The 25937-nt window shown below is 40.8% G+C and overlaps 1 protein-coding gene across 2 annotated transcripts in view; it reads left to right on the top strand.

Moving 5' to 3' along the window:
• Positions 1-25937, top strand: part of LOC123372662 (sperm flagellar protein 2-like) — a 64697-nt gene that overhangs the window by 31608 nt on the left and 7152 nt on the right. The window contains exons 8-12 of one of the 2 annotated variants that reach the window (XM_045020939.1): positions 7726-7914; positions 8935-9122; positions 14742-14910; positions 23749-23968; positions 24502-24632. In XM_045020939.1, coding sequence (XP_044876874.1) covers positions 7726-7914; positions 8935-9122; positions 14742-14910; positions 23749-23968; positions 24502-24632 — 897 coding nt within the window. Of the gene's footprint in view, positions 1-7725; positions 7915-8934; positions 9123-14741; positions 16403-23748; positions 23969-24501; positions 24633-25937 lie in introns of those variants that run through there. The other variant, XM_045020940.1, reaches the window with a different exon arrangement.

Genomic DNA, 25937 nt, shown 5'->3' on the forward strand with positions numbered 1-25937 from the left:
TGCTATGCCGTCTGTCCGTTTATTTATTAAAAATACTTTGGACCAGGCGTAACGTAACATTTCTTCCCCTACTTAGATGCAGGAGTCTCCGAGCGAGATCACCGTGAGGACGGGCACTGAAGGAGATAGAGAGCGCATGCTGCGTGAAATCTAGCACGAACCACGGACCTATGCAGCCGTGCTCTGGGAGGCAGTGCTCCCTGAATACCGCGTGAAAGCCTCGCGCGGAAAAGTGTGCTACCACGGAGCACCCAGTAAGGCAGCTCTCCCCAGGAACCTCCTGCTGATGCTTATCGATTAACGGCAGGAGAGCTTCGTGGCATTCTCCCAGGAGGATTTCTGTTCTATCACCATATATACAGAGACCTCCTTTTCACACACTTCAGATTCCTGTTATATTAAGAATAAAAGTTAACATGGTTAAAGCACTTACCGACAGATCCTACCCCTGATTCAGGATCCGGGTTCCTGGCCGGGGAGGGTTGGTAGGGGATCTCCGTGACGGTGATGAATAGATCCTGGCTGTCGGGGAAACCAGCGTTGTAAGCGCTATCGCCTGCCTCGTCCTCCACAAACCCTTCCTCATCTTCCCGTCCGTGAACATCGTCGAGGAACTGTCCATCGACACTGTCCCATCATCAGAGTCCATGGTCACTGGTGGGGCAGTGGTGGCAGGCTCCGTAGCGTCCGTTGGCCGCTTTGATTTTTTGGTAGGCTTGTCTGGGGTCCTTGATTTTCACGCGGCGCTGCGTTGCATGACGGCTGTATCCTCTGTCTGGATCATGGCTTTGGAGACCTTCTCGTAGGTCTTTGCATTCCGTTCGTTGGAGCGCAGCTCCGAAAGCACAGACTCCTCGCCCCACACACCGATCAGATCGAAGAGTTCCCGGTCAGTCTATGCCGAGTCCCTCTTTCTATTCAGAGATTACATGAACTCCTCTGCTGGAGAGCTCTGCATTGCTGCCGGTGCTGCGGAGCTCGCCCCGATGTGCAACCAGAACGTCAGATTCAAACCGCCCAGACAGGAAAATGAATTCAAATTTTCGCGGGTCATTTCCTGTGTGGCTGGGCAGAGAATCCAAGCTCGGGCTGCTGTCCAGAGCGTCAACAGAGTGGTGCACTGTGGGATAGCTCCCGGAGCTACTAAGTTCGATTTGCATCCACACCTAGCCTAATTCGAACTAGCCATGTCGAATTTAGCGTTACTCCACCTGCCGGGGTGGAGTACCAAATTCAAACTAAAGAGCCCTCTAGTTCGAATTAAATGGCTTCCTGGTGTGGACGGTTGAGCGGTTAGTTCGAATTAACGCTGCTAAATTCGAATTAAAGTCCTAGTGTAGACCAGGCCTTAGATTAGTTTGTAGCTCTTGATCCAAAGAATGTATGCTTCCCTATCTCTATCAGACCAAGTCACTGCAGTTATCTCCCTTTCATGGTTGGACAAGAACATTTCCAAATACAAAGTCCTACCCTTTGGCCTGTCTGCTGCCCCCGGGTGATTTACAAAGTGCCTATCTGTGGTAGAGACTCTCTTTTAAGACAGCAGTTTTTTTTCATTTACCCTTATTTATATAATTGGCTTATCAAAACATCATAAAAAGATGCCCTTTTCAAAGATATACATTACACATATTTAAGTGGTTAGAATTCTTGATAAATGTGAAAAAAAAATCCCTTCTGCCTCCTATGTAGAGAATCCCTTTTGCAGAAGCAGTTCTTGACTCTCAAGAGGGCAGAGCTTATCTGCTAGAAGACAGATAACTGAAGCTTCAGTCTGCCAAAAGGATGTTGTAATGGGGAGCACTTACCTCTTGAGCACCTCCTGTGTGTGGAACTGTAGGCCTTGTTCTACTCCTGGCACCCCTGTAGGTTGTCAGTTCTTCAGTGGCTTGACTCTTCAGCCATGTCACATAGTCAAAATGAACCCCTTCTGGGATAGCAAAACTGTGTATCCGCTCTGACCAGGGTCTTAAGACCCAGTTCTGGGCCCTTTACATTCAGCCCTTTGCTTTGGCTTCCAAATGAGCCTTGTCCCATTCTTGGGGTTTACACCATTTCTCCAGTGGCTGGTGTTGGAGCCCAGGCCCACCCACTACTTCAGGTTCCAACTCAGGGAGCCTATAAACAGCAGCCATGTGCCTCTCATTTCAGTTAGTTGCTGCTACTTCCTTGGGCCTCCTCCTACCTGGACTCTTTATCTTCATCACATACCTTACCTTACCTTAGGGTTAAAGAGTAGTAGCCGTGTTATTCTGTATCCGCAAAAAGAACAGGAGTACTTGTGGCACCTTAGAGACTAACAAATTTATTGTAGCATAAGCTTTCGTGGGCTAAAACCCACTTCATCAGATGCATGTAGTGGAAAATACAGACGGAAGAGATATATATATACACACAGGGAACATGAAACAATGGGTGTTACCATACACATTATAAGGAGAGTGATCAGTTAAGGTGAGCTGTTGTCAGCAGGAGAGAAAAATAACTGTTTGTAGTGGTAATGAAAATGGCCCATTTCCAGCACATGATAAGGTGATATAAGGAACTGGGCGGCAGGGGGGAAGAGATAAGCATGGGGAAATAGTTTTACTTTGTGTAATGGCCCATCCTCTCCCAGTCTTTATTCAAACCTAATTTAATGGTGTCCAATTTGCAAATTAATTCCAATTCAGCAGTCTCTCAGTGGAGTCTGTTTTTGAAGTTTTTTTTGTTGTAATATTGTGACTTTTAGGTCTGTAATCGAGTGGCCAGGGAGGTTGAAGTGTTCTCCAACTGGTTTTTGAATGTTATAATTCTTGACGTCTGATTTGTGTCCATTTATTCTTTTACGTAGAGACTGTCCAGTTTGGCCAATGTACATGGCAGAGGGGCATTGGTGGCACATGATGGCATAGATCACATTGGTAGATGTGCAGGTGAACGAGCCCCTGATAGTGTGGCTGATGTGATTAGGTCCTATGATGGTATCCCCTGACTAGATATGTGGACAGAGTTGGCAACGGGCTTTGTTGCAAGCATAGGTTCCAGGGTTAGTGTTTTTGTTGTGTGGTGTGTGGTTGCTGGTGAGTATTTGCTTCAGGTTTGGGGCTGTCTGTAAGCAAGGACTGGCCTGTCTCCCAAGATCTGTGAGAGTGATGGATTGTTCTTCAGGATAGGTTGTAGATCCTTGATGATGCGCTGGAGAGGTTTTAGTTGGGGGCTGTAGGTGATGGCTAGTGGCGTTCTGTTACTTTGTTGGGCCTGTCCTGTAGTAGGTGACTTCTGGGTACTCTCCTGGCTCTGTCAATCTGTTTCTTCACTTCAGCAGGTGGATATTGTAGTTGTAAGAACGCTTAATAGAGATGTTGTAGGTGTTTGTCTCTGTCTGAGGGGTTGGAGCAAATGCAATTGTATTGTAGAGCTTGGCTGTAGACAATGGATCGAGTAGTGTGGTCTGGATGCCTTTGTTGCCTTCAGCAAGAGATGGGGAACAACAGATTAGCAATTAGAGGTCACTGGAGCTCTCAAGAAAAGAGATCACTAACTTCCTAAAATTGAGAGTAATTTGTTTGGCATTTAAATCTTTTATACATGGCATCAAGAACAAGGTAGTGCCGTTCATCACAGACAATACACTGGCAGTGTACTATGTGAACAAACAGGGAGAGGCTCACTCTTTCCAGCTGTGTGAGGATGCAGGTAAAGTCAACAGGATAGCAGTTCAACTGAGCAGAGATGCATGAATGGTTATTAAAGAAATCGATGACCTGTACAGGCTCCCAGGCATAGATCTTCTTGTCACCAGACATTATTTGAAGTGTCTATTCTTTTGCTCATGAGCAGGGAGAGACAGTATGTCCATATCAGAGTCTTTTCTTGTGAACTGGTGGAAGGGTCTGTTTTATGCTTTCTCTCCCCTTTCCTCTGATCCAGAGACTGAGAAAAAAGATAAGATGGAGACAAGATAATTCTTATTGCCCAAGTATGGTCAAGACAACAGTGATAAACAGCCCTTCTTCAACTCTCCAATGGAGCGCACTGGCTACTTCCAGTGTTACCAGGTTTATTATCTGAACAGGGAGGAGCTAGGCAGAATTTATCTTCTGACCCTCTACCACTTCACCTAACTTCATGGGCTACAGGACTCTAACATACCTTGAAAAATCTTGTCCTTCAGAAGTGCATCAGCTATTGATTAACTTGATAAAATAGTCAACCAGAAGGTGTTATGATATCTCAAGTGGACTAGATTTGTGACGGTGATATCCAAAAAACATATAGATCTAACATTGGCTCCAGTATAATATATTTTTGATTATTTACTTCAATTAAAGCTTTCAGGTCTTTCCAAATCTTCTTTGAAAGTGCAATTAGCAGCTATAGAGGCACACTAAGTGCTCATAGACAATAAATCTGTCTTCTGAGTTAAGAAACTTATGAAGGGACCTGTGAATGAAAGACTCTGTTCCTTCAAGGACCTCAGTTCAGTCTTAAAGCAGCTCATGAAGTCTGCATTTGAGCATATGGCAGATTGTTCACTATTCCACCTAGCTATTAAAATTATGTTTATAATAGCCATGACATCAGCTAGGCAAATGAGTAATCTACATGCCCTCATAGTCAATTCACCATTCACTGTCTTTCACAACAATAAGGTGGTACTTCATTCAAATGCTACATTCCTTGCCAAGGTGGTATCTGACTTCGACATTAATCAAATGATGAATGTACAAGTTTTCTTTCCTAGACCTCACACCACATAGGGGAGTCAGAACTACATACTTTAAATACCAAGAGAGCTCTAGCTTACTGTTTTAATAGGACCAAAGAATTTCACAAGTCTCCCAATCTCTTTATGTTATGTACAGACAGCCACAAAGTCATGCTGTCTCTTCACAATGTATAGAGAGAAGTTACAAGCTAACATCTATTCCTCCCCTTGTTGGGGTTAAGTCACACTCTACCAGAGCAATGGCTCCCTCCACAGCATGCTTTAGACATGTTCCAGTTCCTGAGATCTGTGAGATTGCTATTTAGAGCTCAAAATGTATAAACCTCTACTCCTTAGACTTAGTGTCTAGAGCTGACGTTCAGTTTGGTAGGGCAGTATTTCAATCCCTGTTCAGTTAGGACTCCAAGTCCCACCTTCCTTTGATGGTCTACAGTTTGGCAAACTATCTCAGAAGTGGAAATATGCAGAGGCCACTTTGAAGAAGAAATTAATATAACTTTCCTGTAAACAGAATTCTTTGAGATGGACTCTGCATATTCACACTTCCTGCCCATTTTCTCCTCATCCTCAGAAGCCTAATGGACTATTGAGTCTAAGAAAGTGGTGGAAGGAACTGAGGTATCAGTGGGCACCCCCGTTTTATAACCTCACCCTCAAAATTTTCAGGGATGCAGAGGGAAGAAGTAGAAGGGGCACATGAGTGTTCCTATGGGCACTGCTATGAGAAGGATCCACCACTTGAGCTGTACCAACCAGTGTATCCCATTCATGGGAATGTGCAGAGTCCATCTCAGACAACTCTGGTTACAGGCAAGTAACCTTCATTTTCAAGACTATTGAATTCTCTATTTTAAATTTGCATGCATAAATGACATTTCTGTGTGAAAATGGATGTGTGCATGCAAAATCAGATCTGATCCTGCAGTGAGCTTCATGTGGGCAGAACCCTGTGCCCATGTGGAGCTCATTGCAGGATTGAGACCTCAGAGGCTGGCTTAATAGCCAGTTGAAAACTATTGCCCCTGGAGGTGATAGTGCTGTATATCTTCTTAGACGTTTCAAGTCAGTAGCATTTCATTAGAATGCACTAGCCTGCCTGCCCATTTGATATAGTATTCAAGAAGTCAAAAGAATTAAAAAACAAATAAAATGGTTTGAATTTACAATATTGAATTTGCATTTTTTCCTCTACAACAGTATATCACAGTTTGCAGTAATACAAAGGACATCTTTCTCAGAATTTTCTATAGTACTTCTAGAACTGCCATTAACCCCCATGGATATGTGTTAGTAGGTTATTGTTACATGCCTCGTTGTACTGTGAGGCACGCTGTAGCATATTAGAGTTGGTTATTGCTTTTGGAGTATGTCTTGTTTGTTAACAGTAGTTTACAAAATGAAAACAAAATTTGAGGTGGGTTTATGTAGTGTGTTGTTCCATTGCAGCTCCATCACAAACATCTGATGAAAGGGAAACTAAGCTCATGATGGATAAAAGTGTTAGTGAAGAGCTGCCAGTTTTCCCCTCTAGCCTCTTTCTTCACTTCTCTCCTCTTTTCTGAAGAAACTGAATTGGGACTCTTAGACAAGCTCCAATTACAGATCTCTAAACTAAACTTTAAAGCTGTACCATTGCTTCTGGAGCAGGTGTCTGGGCTGCAGAGGGAATCAGTGATTTCCCTTTCAAGCCCTTCTGTGGGACAGTGGGACTTCAAAGGGAAACTGCAACTTTCACTCAAAGCTCAGTGCCTGGGCTGCAGAAGCAGCTGAAAAGTTTTGAAGTTTAATTCAGAGATCTGAATTCATAAGAACAGAGGAGTGGCAGAAGGAAGCTGAAAATGTAAGCATGTCAATGAGGAGTTACTACAAACTTTGGTTGCCACTGCATTTAACAAAGACAAACTCCTAAACCCTCCTAAACTCCTACGTTAATTAGGATAATAAGGAGAAACAGAAAACCAGTCCTCCTTTTCCTTTATGATTTCTTTCTTAACATTTATAATAGGCAGTTGCCTGACACTTCCTATTATAACTTTACCATCTTTAACTGTTTAGGCTGAAATTTTACAGGCTGGGCATCTACATCAGGCCGACTTATTTTGCAAAATTTTAGCATTTAGGGGAGGGAAAAGGAGGAGTCGTGTGCCTTTGTGTCAGGGATCTGCTTTTTGCCGGCCCTGTGACAATCCATCCAAATTCGTCATTATAAGACTTTGAAAAATTGCAGTCCACGCTTACTCACTAGAGACTTGCTAGATCTTCTTGAAAGATTCCATCTGTACTGGAGAGACAAGGTGGGTGAGGTGATTTTTTTTTTTATTAGACCAACTTCTGGCTACTACAGCTCTCCATCTATCTGTACTAGGCATGCTTCAGCCCAGGGCTGAGCTGGACTTTCCTTGCAATTAAGCTCCAGGCTGATGCAGGCTATCTTAGGGCCAGGTCCAGGCACTAGAATGGAGAGTCACCTGTACTCAATGCCCCCGTTCTACTGTGAGGAAGGAAGCTGCCTGAATAAAAAGCAGAGGGGATGTGCATGTGGGGGGAGTAGATTAGGACAAGGAACCTTTGGAGAGGGAGAACTGGGACTGGATATGAGTTGTAGGACGGGGCCAGGGGAAGAGAAGGAAACTGGGACTAGTTGTTGGGGAGTGAGTATCATTACAACTAAAAAGAGAATTATTTGAAGCACAGAAAAGTCACATCAAAATAGTCTGTGTTAAAATTAATTTTAGCTGCCTAAATTTTAAGAAAATGTGTTTCTGTTGAGTATTTCAATTAAAATATTTTTAAGTGGTTATGTATTACTTGATAAAACCGTAATTATATTATATTACTGATAGCATCATAAATAGAAATGTATGTTTTAGGCTATGTATGTTAAATAAGCATAGATGAAGACTGTCATGCTATTTTGAATAAACATTTTATATCAGGAGTATAGAATTTTCTGACATAACCATTAAATAGTTAATCACTATTTAGCATAGCTTACAATATTTTATTTTTTTTAGGAGGCTTACCGGGAAGAGCAACTTGTTAATAGATTAATGAGACAGTCCCAGCAGGAGCGGAGGATTGCTGTACAACTCATGCATGTTCGTCATGAAAAAGAAGTGCTATGGCAGAACAGAATTTTCAGAGAAAAACAGTATGAGGAAAGACGACTGAAAGAGTTCCAAGAAGCTCTTGACAGAGAGGCGGTAAAAGATTAATTATTCAATATATTGTGCAGAGCTTTGTCTGCCTCCCATACATGAGCTCAGATTTTTAAAGGTATTCAGGCATTGCCCAGCCAGTGTTGCACGGCTTAAGTGACTTAGGAGCCTGTCTCATTTTCAAAAGTGACTTAAGCACTTGGAAGCCTAAGTCCAAATGAGATGTTATGCCAAATGTTATGCATACAGCAGGGCATGACACTCACACATTCACCCTTTCCAGCCCTGAACCCTCACTCTATCTCCTCCCAGTCCCTCCAAAATAAACTTAATTCTCATTAGGAATCTCATGCATCCAGGAGTCTGTAGGTATTGATCAGGGATTGTCCAGAATTACACCTCCTGGCCACCAGGGCCCACTGTGCTGTTGGGAGTGCTGATAGTCAAGTTGTTCTTCCTCCTTTTTGATTTTATGTGCAAAAATTTTGGAGGGTGGGGGTTCAAAAGCTCAAATAGTATCAGTATCTTTGTATTAATTCTTTGCAGATTAGGCCCTTGCTGTGTGCCATACCTTCTAAAATGTATTTAATGGCTGAAATCCTGGCCCAATTGACATCGAGAGGTGTTTTGGTATTGACTGTACTGGGACTGGGATTTCACCCAGTGTCTGTTTTTCATGAATAGCAAATATACTCTCTCCATGTTTAAGGTTAAAATGGCTTTTTTTCAGAAATCACTGAAAAAATATTTTACTTGTTATGGGGGAGGTAACATTTTGTTCCTTTACTTTAGTATATTAGTAACTATTTTGCAAAAAGCAGGAACTTACAGAGTCCTCAGAGGTTGTATTCAGACTTCTGCAGGTCTTAATTTTTTATTACCTGCTATATATCATTTGATTAATGAATCTTATAAAAATGTTTTCAATTCTTGACTCAAATTCATCAAGTTCATTTTCTTTTTATAGATTTACTCTAAGCATTTTTAAACTTTTTTTATTGCTATGCCAGTGCAAGTTAATTTACAATCTAATTAAAAAGTGTGTTTTTGAAAAAAAATCCTTAGGCTCTTGCAAAACAAGAAAAAATTGATTATGAGGAACATATTTGCAAAGAAAGAGACCTACATGAGAAAATTGCTGCTGAAAGAGCAGAGGCTCGATATAAAAAGCATTATTCCATGTGTTGGGAAGTGATTGACCAAATTATTGATCTGTCAGCCAAAACAGGAGAATATCGAATGTTGACAAACAAGTAAGTAAATTTCAGAAGTCAGAGAAAATAAGTGTATAAGAAACAGAATACAGGGAAAGGAAAATTAGTGAGACACATTATTTCATGAAATATGTTCCCTTGTGAACGCCCTGCTTTCCAGTTGTGGTTAATACTGAAAACAAGCATATAATTTAAAAGATTATTATAGAATCATGAGTTCTGTTTCTCGTATTCAGTGTACCGGAGCTAATGTTACTGTGGAAAAATTAAACTCAACTCCACAGTGCTAATTACTTTCAACTGGAAATACTTTTTAATATTTTCACATTTTTTGCACATGAATTAATAATAATAATTAAATATTATATTTGTAGTACAACCTTTTGTTCTAAAGCAACCTATGGCACGTGAGGTAGGCAACCTAAGGCACATGAGCTGATTTTCAGTGGCACTCACACTGCCTGGGTCCTGGCCACTCGTCCGGGGGGCTCTGCATTTTAATTTAATTTTAAATAAAGCTTCTTAAACATTTTAAAAACCTTATTTACTTTACATACAACAATAGTTTAGTTATATATTATAGACTTATAGAAAGAGACCTTCTAAAAAATTACTGGCACGCAAAAACTTAAATTAGAGTGAATAAATGAAGACTTGGCACACCACTTCTGAGAGGTTGCCGACCCCTGTTCTAAAGGATCACAATGTAATTTATATAGATTGTAGGGCTGTTAATTAATCACTGTTAACTCAAGTGATTAATCAAAACAAATTAGTCTGATTAAAAAATTAATTGTGATTAATCACTGTTTTAATCATACTGTTAAACAATAATAGAATACCAATTGAAGTTTATTCTAAATATTTTGGATGTTTTTCTGTATTTTCAAATATTGATTTTAATTATAACAAATTGTACGAAGTGTATAGTGCTCACTTTGTATTATTTTTATTACAGATATTTGCACTGTAAAATATAAACAAAAGAAATAGTATTTTTCTGTTCATCTCGTACATGTGCTGTAGTGCAATCTTCTTATTGTGAAAGTGCCACTTACAAATGTAGATTTTTATTTTTTTTGGTGACATAACATTTGCTATGTTATCGAGTAAAACTCATCCTCAGCATGGAAGAATGTCCTCTGGAATGGTGGTCAAGCATGAAGGGACATATAAATGTTTGGCATATCTGGCGCATAAACACCTGCAACGCCTGCTACAAAAGTGCCATGCGTACACCTGTTCTCATTTTCAGGTGACATTGTAAATAAGAAGTGGGCACCATTATCTCCCATAAATGTAAACAAACTTGTTTGTCTTAGCGATTGGCTGAACAAGAAGTAGGACTGAATGGACTTGTAGGCTCTAAAGTTTTACATTGTTTTGTTTTTGAGTGCAATTATGTAAAAAAAAATTCTACATTTTTAAGTTGCACTTTCATGATAAAGAGAGTGAACTACAGTACTTATATGAAGTGAATTGAAAAATACTATTTCTTTTTATCAGTGCAAGTATTTGTAATAAAAGATAATATAAAGTGAGCACTATACACTTTGTATTCTGTGTTGTAATTAAAATCAATATATTTGAAAATGTAGAAAATATCCAAAAATATTTAAATAAATGGTATTCTGTTATTGTTTAACAGTGCAATTAAAACTGCAATTAATCACAAACATCTTTTTTTTTTTAATAATTGGAGAGCCCTAATAGAAGTAAGTTTGAAAAGCATTTTGAGATCCTTCAGGTTAAAAGGCTTTAGGTTCAATGTGTACTTTACAAATTACTTCCCTCACATCAGCAACAGAGCCACCTGTGGGTGAAACAGCAACTGTTTAAGAAGGCCAAGAAATCACAACTTAATGCTTTAGGACTGTAAGAGGTTTTCCTACCTGGTCTGGCATCAGATGCTGCCATGCCTTAGTTTCCCATCAGATTGGTGCTTTAATTTCCCCTTGCTTTCAGATAGCTGGGTACTTGAGTGAATTGGCAGTTTGGCCCTCTGACCAAGTCAAATATTCCTCCCTTTCTAAGACAAATAAAAGTTCAAAACAAAAGATTTCTGCAAACAAACCATCACCCATCCTTAGCTAAATCCTTCCCCTTAATAGCTAGGATTCCACACAAGTTCTTTGCCACTCCCTGGTCCACAATTCTTCAGCCTTCTCCACTGGCTTCACTGATAGACTTTTCCTGCCACAGGCTAAACAAATCTTTCAGCCAGGGTATAGTGTGGTCTTCCCCACTTGAAGGAGGAACGTAAAGGAGAACTTCCCCTTATCCTCTCTGGAAGCTTTGGCCTGGGACCTCTAAACAAGAAAGAGCTTGTTTTTTCACTGAGTCTCCTGCCTTCTCTGTTCTTTTCTTGTCAGACTTTTTTCTTCCCCTGCTTTCTCCTTGGTCTGGAAACCTTTAGCACTCCTTAGTCCATGGCTCATACTCTTTTCAGTAATACTCTTACTCCTCACCGGTTCCTTCTCCTGCCTGCCTTTAGGACTTCTCTTAGGCCCTCTCACTGGCTTCTGGCCACAGCCCCTCTCCTTCTCCTGCTTCAGGTCCCTGACCTCTGGGAACACCACTGGCAATCTTGGTCTACAACTCAGTTTGGTCCACCTTGGAGCATCTCTACAGCAAGCTGCTACACCCTCCAGTCTTCTCTAATTATTGCGAAAACAAGCGATTGTATATAGTGCTGTTCCATTCCACAGTAGGCTTTGCTGTAACCTGCAGTTACACAATCCCTCTGATGAGTACAACCCACAGAGTGCTGATCTTAAAAGGCTTTAAATGGACTTAGGCCTGCTTTGAAAGGGACAAAACATTTTGTGACAGTCTGAAATAATACTGCATGCATTTGAAACTGCAAGGTGAATATAATGCACATTTGAATTGTTCACGACAGCAGATTTAATGTCCTAAGTCTTACTCACATCCTAGTATTGTTTGCAAGCAATTCAGAAAGTGGAAGCTTTTTGTGACTTTCAGAGAACAATCTAAGGGTCTTCCCATCTTGGCTCAAAGCCTGTGTAAGTGGATAAGATTATGCATTCAGTCATGTTATGAGCTAGTTGGGCGGGGCTCACTTAACAAAGGGGATAGCAGCTTCCACAACATGTATAAACAATGTGCCTTTATTTGAAATCTGTAAGGGTACTGAATAAGGCTACCTTCACAAACCACCATTTTCATGACATGGTATCAAGAACAGATACTGGTTTTGGGAAGGCAGTGTTTCAGTCATTGTTTACCTAATAGGGGTCCTCAACCCAGCTCCCTGAAGAATCACTGCTAGCTAGTCTTAACTCAGGATATGGTTAAGAATGAGATAACAAGCTACAACTTCAGGTGATTGTTGATCTTTTTACACTGAAATTTTAAATTAAATATGGGAAAGTAGGGGGAAAGCCCAGAAACAACACGAGCTGTCAGACTGCTGAAAGGTAATTCGTTTTAAAATATTTTTGATCCTTTCTTCATTATGTAAGTGTGCAAGTGCTCTCCCCATCTTTCACCTCACCTTCTCATTTCCCTCTCTCATCTCCTTTTGCTCCTTATGGGTCAGTACATCTCTTCTTGAGAGACATTGAAAAATAACTATACAGTGATTACGCAGAGCCCTGCACTATGGCTTTTATCCAGTCAGAGTACGTAGATTAACATACTGTATGATTAATAAGAAATAATCATATAGTTATTGTGCACTCTAGAAACTAAGAGAATTCAGAGAATTGAATAATTGGTAGGACCAGGAGAGTACTGAATGTTTGTTTTTATAACTGTAGAGTATCCCTGTACTCAGGCTGAGGCCATTGCATTTCAGTATGATTGAAAATGTGAATAATGTAGAAGTTTTATAAGATGTCCTTATTATGACTTTCATATTTTTCTCTCTACATTGAGAAGCAAAAATGTCCTCACAAATGTCTGCACAGCACAGAACTCACAAGTCAGGAGTAGGGGGAGGCTGAAGTGGCTTAAAACTTTGTGCCCTCCCAATCTGAGGCCACTCCAATGGCTGGATGGCCCACAGTATAATTTAGACAGCTGTGGAGGCTTGTTTACTCCCTGGGCTGCCCTAAGGACCACAGCTCTGCTTGGAATCTCCACAGGTTATATACTCTGGGTGGCCCCACCCCTGACATGCCCCCTGCATCAGAGCTTGTGAGATGATCCTCAGAAAGCAGTCTTGCAGCTGTCTCCACAGTTCCTGTCCCAAGGGAATCCTCCCCTGGTCAGATTTGGGGCTTTCAGGGTTCCCTTACGTTGTTCCAGCCTTTTTACACAGCATAAAGGTGCTAGAGTGGTGGTGAAGATTTCACCCCAAGAATATAAATATAAAACTCCATTACCTTTAAAAAATAACAGTTCTGTTAAAAGATTAAGAGCAAAAGATTTAAAGAAAAATGTGCAAATATAAATTATGGCCCAACAGATGTTTAATATGAATTGTATTTCAGCATTGCAATATTTAACATCACGTTCACATTTTGTGGGTGATTTTCTTGTCAATGTGCAGCCATGACTCCAATGTAAATTAGTATAAAACATATGTGAACTGAGTGGTGAATACACTATATAGGTACATATACAGATCAAGATTGTATCAGCATCCTGACTGCCACGGGAGGTAAATTTTGTCAGTATTTCCATGCATTTCCTTGTGCAAGATGCAAACAGTATTATTTTCAGTGTTCAAAGGTATTATGTGCAAAGTATATTTATAGCATAACACTCAGTTATCTCAGATCTGTACTTAAAAAGAAGAAAATTCAAATAGATGAAGTTGTTGTTCCAAAATGATAATGCTGTCTGCTAGCAATTTTATAGTTGTGCCCTTTTATGATCATATAATTAAATCACAACTTTTTTTTTCTTTAATACAAAGTACAAGATAATTATAAGGTAGTCTTATGTATTTTGACAATAATATAACTCAGTTCAGTTTGAGCACACGTGTTGAATATGGACTAATTATGCTACTGGTGTTGCTCAGCTTGTTGACTTGAGCAACCCTAGAATTACTACACATGATGTGTTCAGGTTCTTTGTTTTATCTTTAATAATAAAAACACTTGTTCCATATTTATATCTACTTTAATTTTTTATTTTCTAGAAATACCTTTAACATAATCAGGTTGAATTACTTATATTATCATAAACTAGTATTAACATGTAGAGTAGGCATTTCTGGACAGATCTTGCCACCCTCTTTTGTTGGTGCGTAAGGCTCTGAGTGCAGGAAAACTGCGGAAGGGATGGATTAGGTGTGGAGTCCACATCTCTTGTGTAGCCTAGAGTACATCTCCACAGATCCTCCAATGAGTCCTTCCCCAGTGAGAATATAAGTTTTGGAGTGGGAGAGGGGCAGAGACAATAGATTTGCTACTACACAGTTTCACCAACCAAATACTGTACACTGGCACATATGTGGCGATACAGCGGCCCTTGTGTCTATGACAGCAGCTGCAGATGAGGTTGGGTACAACTATGCGGTCTTTAGGGTGGGTTCTGTCTTTGTCCCAAATCCGACAGATGTTGTAGTGTAGAACCTGTTTACTTCTGCTGCATGTTTGGGGCAGAATTGGGTCCATAATTCTCAAAATAGCTGACTTGTTAGTTTGGTTTGACAACTAATTTGGTTTGTTTTTGTTTCTGCAGCCTAATTCCAATGAAACTGATGCGAGATTGGAAAGAACTTTTTTTTAACGGAAAACCAATATATGAACAAGCGTCGATTGAACCTTTGCCAACTGAGCCAACCCCAGAACAACTTGTAGAGTTGGATAAAATGAATTTGCTAGATGAGAAAGATTATGATGAATATAAGGTACCCCTAACTGACATGGCATAATGAAAGAAAATGCACCTTGTTTACTCATGATTGTTGACAATTTGTTGTGATGTTATAATACATTTGGTTTTTCGGTTTTTTTTGACAGTTCATGATGATAGAATTAGATATAAATTTTCATGTAGTTACAGATGTTTTCACATTAACTCCATATTCGTCTGGGAGTAAATAATATTTTCTGTTGCTGGCATTTGAAAGCCTGTGCAACCCTGAAACTCTTAATCCTTGTTTGGCCTTGAGTGCAGTAACACATTTCATACTGTATATGAACAACTGATGTTACTATGATGTTACTGATGTTACATAACTACAACACGTGAAACTTCAGTGCAATTATTTTTAAGTAGAAATTAAAGTGTAGTTAATGCACCACATTAGAAAATGTAACACAAAGTAGTCAGCAAAAAAACCCCAAGACTAAATAAAAACAGTGCCTGTTACAAGATCTGGTAGTCCTGTAAATACTATTTGCAACAAGTTGTGAATTACACCTTTGTAGTGGAATTTTATATTTGGTGATCCATTTATTTTAATAAGACAACATTTTAAAAAAGAAGTTTTGAGAAATGGCTGATATTGTTATGACCATGCTGTAATAATCTAAGTGACAATTTTTCAGATCCTATAATCTGTTTCCTGCAATTTTAGAACACAGAATAATTTAACAATTGAAAATTGAAGTAAGAATGTTAAACTGCTTTGGCCAAAGTACACTACATAGTTATTTTTCCCCCAATTCAGTATTATTTATTCTATTGTTTGAAAAAGAAGCTTTTATGCTTTGAATCTTTTCTGACAGTCTGTTTAGTATAATATAGCACAATCATTGTAAATAACTTGTATTTCTGTCTTTGTTGTTTGAGAAATGATTACCACACGATATGTGCTTTTTACCCACATCCTGAACCAATTGGTACATATTCTTTTGCAGTAAGTAGTCAACTTTTGTTAGGGGTTGGTGTGGTGTATGTCTGACAGCTCAGTTTATTTTGTTTTCAATCTTTAAGTATGTTCTCTACCAACTGAAAGTTATTTACAAGATACCTGTTCATACAGAATTAACACGTATGATAAATTTTAAAACCTTCTTTAGAAGAGCAAAGACAACTCTGTGGAGGGAGGAACCTAGATGGTTAAGATTTAGTAATGGCATAATAAGTCTTTGGGCCAGAGTCTCGTTTACATTAAGGCCTCTGTACACCACGGTGGGAGAATGCAGGACGTTAAAATGAATGTAAATTTAATTTATGCACCCTTTAAGGCCTCCTTACCTTGCAAGTGGGATAAAGGGACCTTAGTGTAAAGGAAAATCAGGTCCTTTCACCTCTAGGTTTCCAGTCCTACTCCCCTATTCTATTCCTTGTCACCAAACATTTGGTGTTCTCAATTCAATTTCTAATTAACTTGCAATTAACTGGTAATAAGTAAATGGCAAATTAATTACCATAGCTTTAATATCAGTTTAAAGTGCCAGGCAAATGTATGGAATGTTATATAAGTTTTGAATAATAAACATTAATTAAAAAATATCTAAAGTATTTTTATAACTCTTAACAGGCCAGTCAACACAGCAGTCATGTACTGAATTAGGACAGACAGCAGTATAACTTTGTTTTAAATACACATTGAGCTTATGCAAAAAAAGTCAATAATTAGGATAGCAATTTTTTAACTGTTTGCATTATTTTCAAGTGATGCAATGTACAATAACTCATTGGTTCAAAAAGAGCATAATCACTATTCACTAGGATCCTTTAGCAAGTCAAATTGGTTACGGACATTTGAACAGAGAGCAAATAGAAATAAAATCAGTGTTGATGAAAGAAGAGCATGATCTATACAGGACAGCACAAGATTGAGAACCCAATTCACTGATTCTCTAATTACAACTGTCTGCTGTCTAAACACTGACTCTCTGTTTGGTCATGGCAAGTCACAACCCAAAATTTTCAAATGCGGCCCTTAATTTTCAACGTGGCCCAACTTCAGACACTTAGCATCAAAGCAGAAGTGGGTATTGAGGGAAGGATATGAAAGAGGTATATCTCACCGCCCTTTTTATCTTTCCCCTATCATCTTTGTGCTTTCATCTTCACTACCCCCTATGCTTGCACCAAACATCAATTCTCTTTTCATTCAAATCCTTCCTTAAAATCCCTCACTCAAGTACTACTTTTGCGGAGCCCTATCAATGTTAATCCACCTCAGTTACTGCTGCCAGAAGTCTATAACATATCACAACATATATCTGAAGAAAAAAAAATTCAGTCATGAATTTTCACCATCATCTGATCTTCCAGTTTCTTATGCAGCTGAACCATTCTGTTTGTCTAAGTTAGGGGAAAATACTAAAGACCTTACTAATTTTTTAATGAGGTTTTAGGCAAAGCCCAATTAAAATTAACATCAGTTTGCTTGAGTTAAGGACCTCAAAATGATAAGCTCTTTGATACAGGGACTATAGTTCTATTTACTGTACAGTGCTGAACATACTAATGGTACTTATTAAAAATAAGGCTGGAGTCAGGCCGCTGCAGCGCTGTCCAGGGCTTCTCCTGGACATGGCGCGCTGAGCCCCCGGGAGAGGGGGAAATGGGGGTAAGCGGCATGGCAGGGGGCCGGGGCTGGGGGGGCTTGGATAAGAGACGGAGTCCCAGGGACAGTCAGGGGACAGGGAGGGGGCAGAGGTTCTGGGGGAGTGGTCAGGGGATGGGGAATGGGGGGATTGGATCGTGGGCATTCCGGGGGTCTGTCAGGACTCTGTGGGGGGGTAGATAGGGGTCGGGGCAGTCAGGGAATGGGGGGGGTTGGTGGGGGATGGGGTCCCGGGGTGGTGGTTGGGGAGGAGGTCTCGGGGGAGCAGTGAGGGGACTAGGAGCAGAATGGGTCGGGGATTCTGAGTGGGACAGTCAGGGGGCAGGAAGTGGATGGGGGTCGGATAGGGGGGCAGGGCCAGGCTGTTTTGGGAGGCACAGCCTTTCCTACCCTAAAGCTCATACAGCAGTTTGAGGCTTGCAGACAGCTATTTAATAGAAAGAGCGAAGCTGTTATCTTTTCCATGGGGGAGGGATCACATGAGAAGAGCAATATCCTATACCACCTACCTCCTTCCCAACTTACCAAGGGAGACCACCCTCCCCTGCATTCCCTGAGGCTCCAGAGGTTCTTCAGGTAATTCAGTGGTTCTCGAACTTTTGTACTGGTGACCCCTTTCAGATAGCAAACCTCTGAGTGTGACCCCCACCTTATAAATTAAAAACACTTTTTAAATATATTTAACACTATTTTATAAATGCTGGAGGCAAAGCGGGGTTTGAGGTGGAGGCTGACAGCTCATGACCCCCAGTAATAACCTCGTGACCCCCTGAGGGGTCCCGACCCCAAGTTTGAGAACCCCTGGGTTAGTTTAATTTTAGCACCCTGTGTGCATTCACGTGCATGTGCTATTTTGAGCGTTTCAGTTTTCACAACATAGGCTCATCCCAGATTCTGGAACAATCTCAAATGCTCAGTTCATAGAGTATGTACATAAGCTATACTAAAGACAAAACCACAGTAACCGTCTCCAGTTTGTGAGGGACCCCATGGAGCCAGTCTCTAGGAAACAGATACATTCATGGAGGTTAAGTCCACTAATGGCTATTAGCCAGGATGGGTAAGGAATGGTGTCCCTAGCCTCTGTTTGTCAGAGAGTGGAGATGGATGGCAGGAGAGAGATCACTTGATCATTACCTGTTAGGTTCACTCCCTCTGGGGCACTTGGCATTGGCCACTGTCGGTAGACAGGATACTGGGCTGGATGGACTTTTGGTCTGACCCAGTATGGCCATTCTTATGTTCTAAGCTAAATGAACCCAAAGTTACGGAGACAGATATGAGTCAAAGGAGACAGCAGATTATCAGAAACCTGGAAAAATCTCTGACTGAATGGTCTCAGGCATTTGGTCACAAGCTGAGGTGGTTCAAAAGTTTTGGGATTTTTTTTTTAAGCAGACTTTTTTTATTGTTTCTTTAAACAATCAAACACAGCAAGCAGCAAATATTTGGCCACACACTTCTGAAACCCCAAACCATGTTCAGGTTTTGGCAGACTAATTTCAGCTTTTCAATTAAAAAAAACACAACAAATTTTGAAGGAAAGCAGACGTGATTTTTTTCTGCTTTTTAAAAACCCTTAGTTTTCGATCCAAAAAAAGTTTTGACAGAAAATATTTGTCCAACCCTTTTAATGAGCTTTAGTGCCTTTTAGCACTAGCTGATGCTGAGAACCAGTGATACCTTGTAAAGGTGACTTGAAAAGAAGTTTTCTTAAAACTGGGTTTGTGCCGAGATGTGGAAGGTTTTTAAATGTTTATTTTTCCCAGGGCTGCCTTGGGGGGGGGGCAATTTGCCTTGGGCCCCGCAGGGGCCCCCATGAGAATATAGTTTTCTATAGTATTGCAACTTTTTTTTATAGAAGGGGCCCCTGAAATTGCTTTGCCCCAGGCCCCCTGAATCCTCTGGGTGGCCCTGAATATTGCATAGTTAGAGAATATAGAGAAATTGTCAGTCAGCAATTCATCAGCAAGGCCCTTTACAATATCTTGTTCAGTTCAGATTAACAAACATTTTTCTAGAACTGCAGTGACTCCATCAAACACAAATAAGTATATTAACAGCATATTTAAATTATATCCCAAACTCTTGTGCTATGGCAGCAACTTTTGATGTCAGAGATTGAGACAGTGGGGTTAAGAGAGTAAAAGTGAAGACAAGAACATAGGAAGGTATGTATTGCCTTACAAAATATTGCGACTCCAATATAAGAAGTATAGCTGATAAAACAGCAAAGTACGGCAAAGCACTGTGACACCTGACATAATTACTGCAGTGCATTCTACAATGGATTACCCTTGAAGAATATGTGTAAGCTGCAGCAGTTGTAGATTGCAGCTGCTCGCTTATTAAATAGAATCAGTCACAAGGAACACATTACACTAGTTCTCCTAGATCAATGTTGATAAATGCAAAGTAATGCACATTAGAAAACATAATCCCAACTATACAGATAAAATGATGGGGTCTAAATTAGCTGTTACCACTCAAAAAAGAGATCTTGGATAGTTCTCTGAAAACATAAGCTCAATGTGCTGCTGCAGTCAAAAAAAAAAAAAGCTAACAGAATGTTGGGAATCATTAGGAAAGGGATAGATAATAAGACAGAAAATATCATATCCATGTTAGGCCCACATCTTGAATACTGTGTGCCCATGTAGTCGCTCCATCTCAAAAAAGATATAGTGGAATTGGAAAAGGTACAGAAAAGGGCCAAAAAATGATTAGGGATGTGGAATAGCTTCCATATGAGGAGAGATTAATGAGACTGGAACTTTTCATCTTGGAAAAGAGACGACTAAGCGGGGATATGATAGAGGTCTATAAAATCATGCCTGGTGTGCAGAAACGAAATAAGGAAGTGCGGTTTATTCCTCATAACACAAGAACTAGGGGTCAGCAAATGAAATTCATAGGCAGCTGTTAAAACAAACAAAAGGAAGTATTTCTTCACACAACACACAGTCAACCAGTGGAACAATTTGCCAGAGGATGTTGTGAAGGCCAAGACCTATAACAGGGTTTAAAAAAGAACTAGATAAATTCATGGATGATAGCTCTATCAATGGCTATTAGCCAGGGTTGGCAGGGATAGTAGCCCTAGCCTCTGCCAGAAGCTGGAAATGTGCAACGTGATGGATTGCTGATTACCTGTTCTGTTCTTTCCCTCTGGGGCACCTATCATTGGCCACTGTTGGAAGACAGGATACTGGGTCTGATCCAGTATGACCGTTCTTATGTTCTTAAAAATTTAGATCTACATGGAATTTCACTTAACTTCCAGGTGCAATTCAAGGTACTGACTTTGATCTGTATATCCCTATATGACTTGGGTCCTGGCTGTCTGAAAGACTGCGGGCATGTCTGCACTACAGACTTAAGTCGACCTATGTTAGGTTGACTTACAGCCAGCGCGGTGGCTGATGTCCACACTGCCCTCCTTCTGTTGGTGGTGTGTGTCCTCGCTAGGAGTACTTCCGCTGACTTGAGGGGCAGTGTGGGTGGCTGAGAGCCAAGGCTTTCAGCTCCACACAGCTCCCTGCTGGGAACCCAACTGCCCCCCCAACTCTCAACTCCCCACTCACAGCTGGGCGTGGGGGCAGCCACCTGGACTTCTTGGGTCCCTGAGCAGGGAGCCTCTAGGCAGCAGCCCAGCTGGGAGCAAGGAGCGGGGTGGGTGCAGTCCAGCTGGGAGTGGAGAGCTGGGGACTGGGCTCTCCCTGTCTGGCTTTCTTGCTAAGACAGCCAACAGCCGATGTAAGTAATGCAGTATCTAGACAGACACTGTGTCTCCCTACCTACACTGACAGCCCTATGCCTCTCTGGAGTTATTATGTCGGTGTAGTCGGACACTTACATCAGTGTGTACTTTGACATAATTAGGTTGATGTAAGCTGCCTTACATCAACCAGGCTGCCTCTCCCCTGTGAGCCATCATGACAATTTAGGTCAGCAGAGACACACAAGCTAATAGTCCTTAGATTTAAAGGCCAGAAAATTGGTGACTGAGGGCTTGGCTACACTTACAAATTTGCAGCGCTGCAGCAGGGTGTGAAAACACACCCCCTCCAGCGCTGCAAATTGCGGCGCTGCAAAGTGCCAGTGTGGTCAAAGCCCCAGCGCTGGGAGCGCGGCTCCCAGCGCTGTCCGTTATTCCCCACAGGGAGGTGGAGTACGGACAGCGCTGGGAGAGCTCTCTCCCAGCGCTGGCGCTTTGACTACACTTAGCGATTCAAAGCGCTTTGAAGTGTAAGTGTAGCCAAAGCCTGAGTGATCTTAATGGAGAGTCCATGCAGTATGGAATTCACTTTTCCCCTTTGTCTGATTGGGTGTGTCTACACTGCAGCTGGGAGCATGCTTCCCAGCCCAGGTAGACAGACAAGTGCAAGCTCTGCTCAATCTAGTGTGCTAAAAAATAGCTGTATGGATGTTTTGGCGGCATAGGCTAGCCACGTGAACTCGGACCCAGGGGGTCAGGAAGGCTGGTACTTGGATGGCTAGTCTGTGCTGTCACCCATGCTGCAATGGCCATGCTGCTATTTTTAGCACATGAGCTCAAGAGGAGCTAACTTGTGTCTGTCTACCTGGGCTGAGAGGCATTCTCCCAGCTGCACTGTCGATGTTCCCTTAGAGCTCAAGTAAGTTTATCCTGTCTCCTCTCATACATTTTTATCTGCCCTGAGATATGTTAGAGGGTACATTTTTATAGCTCAAAATAAGTTTTGCTGTTTTAAAAAATAGGCAACATTTTAATTTACACTAATAATATAGTTATATGTAATCACATGTAGTTACAGTTTCCATGGGATGCTCCATGTGGAAATAAGTAAGCACAAATCAAGTTTATATTTGAAGTGTGTGAAATACACTGTGACAATATCTATTTGTTAATAGACATAGGAAAAATAGCTTTATATTTTACCTGTAGTGTGACTGAATACATATTGTGTCTTTCAGTAGTGCTCAGAGGGAGAACTGGATGACATAAAAGATTGATAATGAAGTGTTTAACCTTTAGATTACAAGCGTGAATCTAGCCCAGGTCGTTGGAAGCCAAAACTTGTCCTCTTGAAGCTGTTTAATGGCCTGTCTTCTCAATAAGTCTTTTGAGAGAGTTAGAATTATCCAACCCTAATAAAATGTTCCGTTTTCTTAGTATCAACCACATCTGGGTCAACACTAGGGGTAGGTCTATACTTACCTGCCGGGTTGATGCGTAGCGTTCGACTTCTCAGAGTTTGACGCGATAATCTAATCTAGACGCGATAGTTCAAACTCCGAACGTGCTCCCGTCGACTCCGGAACTCCACCACCGCGAACGGCGGTGGCGGAGTCGACGGGGGAGCCGCGGACTTCGATCCTGCAGCGTCTGGACAGGTAAGAAGTTCGAACTAAGGTAGTTCGATAGCGTAGCTGAAGTCGCGTACCTTAGTTCGACTCCCCCCCACCCTAGTGTAGACCAGGCCTAGGAGTGCTTTGCTGGTATAGCTATACTAGTATACTGTACCAACAAAGTGCTCCTAGTTTGGACATAGCTCATACCAGCAAAATTATGCTTTTGCCAGGATTGATTATTCCAGCCCTCTGTCCTCTCACAAGCAGCAAAAATGCAGTTTTGCCTGTGTAACTGCATCTATGCGAGGCACTTCTGCCAGCACAGCTATGTCGGCCAGAGATTATACCTCATCACACCCTTGACTGATGTAGCTGTGCCAGCAAAAGTTTGAAGTATAGACCTGGCCCACATTTCTCATGGTTATTTTCCTCCCTTAAAACACTATGTAATTTGGTTTCTTAACTAAATGCCTATGAAATAAATCAAATAATTGTCAATGTGTTACTGAAAGTTTTAGCTCAATGTTGGTTTTTGGTAATAGGGAAGCAGTGTTGTCTAATATTTAAAGTAGGGGGCTGAAGTCAGGACTCCTGAGTTCTGCTCCTAACTCTGCCATTGACTTGTTTATTGCATTAGTCAAATTACTTAATTTCTCTGTAAAATGGATAAAAATGGGCTTACTGGTCTGTAAAATGCATAAAATGCCTATCTCAAATAGGTTTGAATGAGTTTTAATTAATAATGTTTGTAAAGACCTGTGATATCTTTGGATGAAATACAGCATTCTAGCAGTGCAAAATATTTATTTATTTGTGAATTTATCTTTTAAAAGATGAAATACAAGGCATAGTCACGAATTATTCTCTGATTTGTTTTTGATACAGAGTATGGTAGGGGAGTGGTGCCCACCTGAAGAGCACAGTGGAAGCAAACCTCCACCTAATAACAATATATTGGGTCATGTGGTTCATAGATTGATGGACATTGTCTACCCTCCAATGCCTGAACACCCACCACCTGTATTTCCTCCGTTTCCTATCCAGGGATGTGTTTTAGGAAAGCTTTTTAGTGGAAAAAGCACCTGTGTAAAGTTCTTGGAAGAAGGTAGAAGGTTTTTTTTCTGTAGACTTTTTTATTTTTTTGTTTGTTTGTTTACACTTTTTTAAGCCCCAGTCCTACAATGAGCTCTTTGTGGTCAGATCCCTGCACCTGCAGAGCTCGTTGCAAGATAGGTGCCTCAGATGCATCAGAACTTGCAAGGTCTGGCTCCATGGAATTTATTCTCTACCTTCCAAAGTAAAAGTTCCTGAATATAAAAGTGTATTGTTAATTCATTGTACCTCATAAGTTTACTGCTTCAGAATTTATTAAGTAAAGAACTGTGAGAAATGTTTTCACAAAACTTCTCTGTAGATGGCTATAAAATGGTCAACAGACTAATTGCAGTTACCAATGTACATTGTACAGGCTGTAGTGTAGTGTTGGCGGGAACAAACTCCATTAAAAACCCAAACCAAAAGAAGTGTGCATTGCATTTAATAAAACTGCCTTGTCAGAATTAGTTTAATTGCATTTAATAATCTCTTTCCATTCTTTCCAAAATGGAAACCTATCACAATAATGTTTCTGTCTATTAGCTTGCAACATTCAGGTATTGTCTATTGAAACTCTGGTCCAGGACAGCATCAAAGCTTTCCATGAGAGTGAAATGAAAAGTGAAAGCAGCTTGATTCCACGAGAAGCAGAGAGTTCTGGGAAACAAAATGAAGTAAGTGCAAGTTTCATTTCAGATTTAACTGTTATAAGGAACAGCGAAGCAGGCTAGGGGGAAAGTATATTGGTCATGTTCCTTCCTCTTCTTTGAGATGAGTCAGGTATAGAAGACTTGCACAGGCAATCTTAATTCTGACATTTCCTAACTTTTGAGGGGTTGGCTTTGACACCTTAATAGTGTTTTTTTGGCGTTCTTTTTATCATCACCAGACTCCTTGTCCCAATCTACTCCCTTTATTTCCCCATGTTCAGCTTTATCCCCTCTCTATTCAAAGCAGACTCCTTCCTGCTCCCTTTCTGCCTGGGTACCAGCAGGAGGGTCATAAAGAGCACAGGAGACACAGCCTCCTTTCTGTCAGTTCCAGGCCCCAGCTCTGTTACCCTTACTCAGAGCAGCAGTTACAGAGAAAGTACTCGGTAGCCTTGTAGTATGCTCTGTTGTTCTGTGGGGATGGCACATGCACAGTCTGGTCAACACTGGGATTGTGAGAGGCTCAAGCATGCTCAGAGAAGAGGGAGTATTCTGAAGTTTTAACTGTTAAGCTCTAGCAAGTCTCTACTGAGCACACATGAACAGGTAATTTTTCAAAGGCTTATAATTTGACTAAATTTAGGTGGATTGTCACGGGGATGGAAAAAGGTCCACCCCACTCACAAAGGTCACCGCTTTTCTAGATTTCAGGTCCCTGCTGCAAAGCATGAGGATGCCAGACCATTTCAAAGAAAAGGTCACCATAATTTTTTTAAAGGTCAACACAATGTATTTTTCCTTAACCTCAGTCTTGGAAACATCTGAACCCTTTTGTCTGAAATTTTCCCAAATACACCAAGCATAGAAAATTTCAGCCCAAATAGTTAAATTTTGGAAAAGTTATAAGAAACTGAAAAAAGGCTGATAATGAGGAGTGTTTGGCAACCTTAGTAATAGGTGGTGATACCAGTCCTGCCTATAAGAAAGTCTTGTTAGTCCACATGGTGTGGAGCTGCCTAGTAATAATCACACATTAGGATGCTCTGTTAAGTAGGAGGAACCTTACACTGAATATAGGCATAGAAAGGAGTACAGACCCGATCATCCTTTATCATATTAATGCACTAAAATCTTGAGTCACTGGAGAAAGAGATTATTTTTAAGAACTGCAGTGACAGAAAAATAGCTTAACCTCATACTGAAAGAGTAAATCAGCCCCATCTATAGCACTGTAGATTAATGTGTTGTTACCATGCAAGAGTACTCCCTTTGGATATAAGTAAAATGCCAGAATATTCCCTTTGTGCAGTGTGACAAAATGATGATTTC

Source organism: Mauremys mutica, chromosome 6, assembly GCF_020497125.1.
Source record: "Mauremys mutica isolate MM-2020 ecotype Southern chromosome 6, ASM2049712v1, whole genome shotgun sequence".
NCBI lineage: Eukaryota > Metazoa > Chordata > Testudines > Geoemydidae > Mauremys > Mauremys mutica.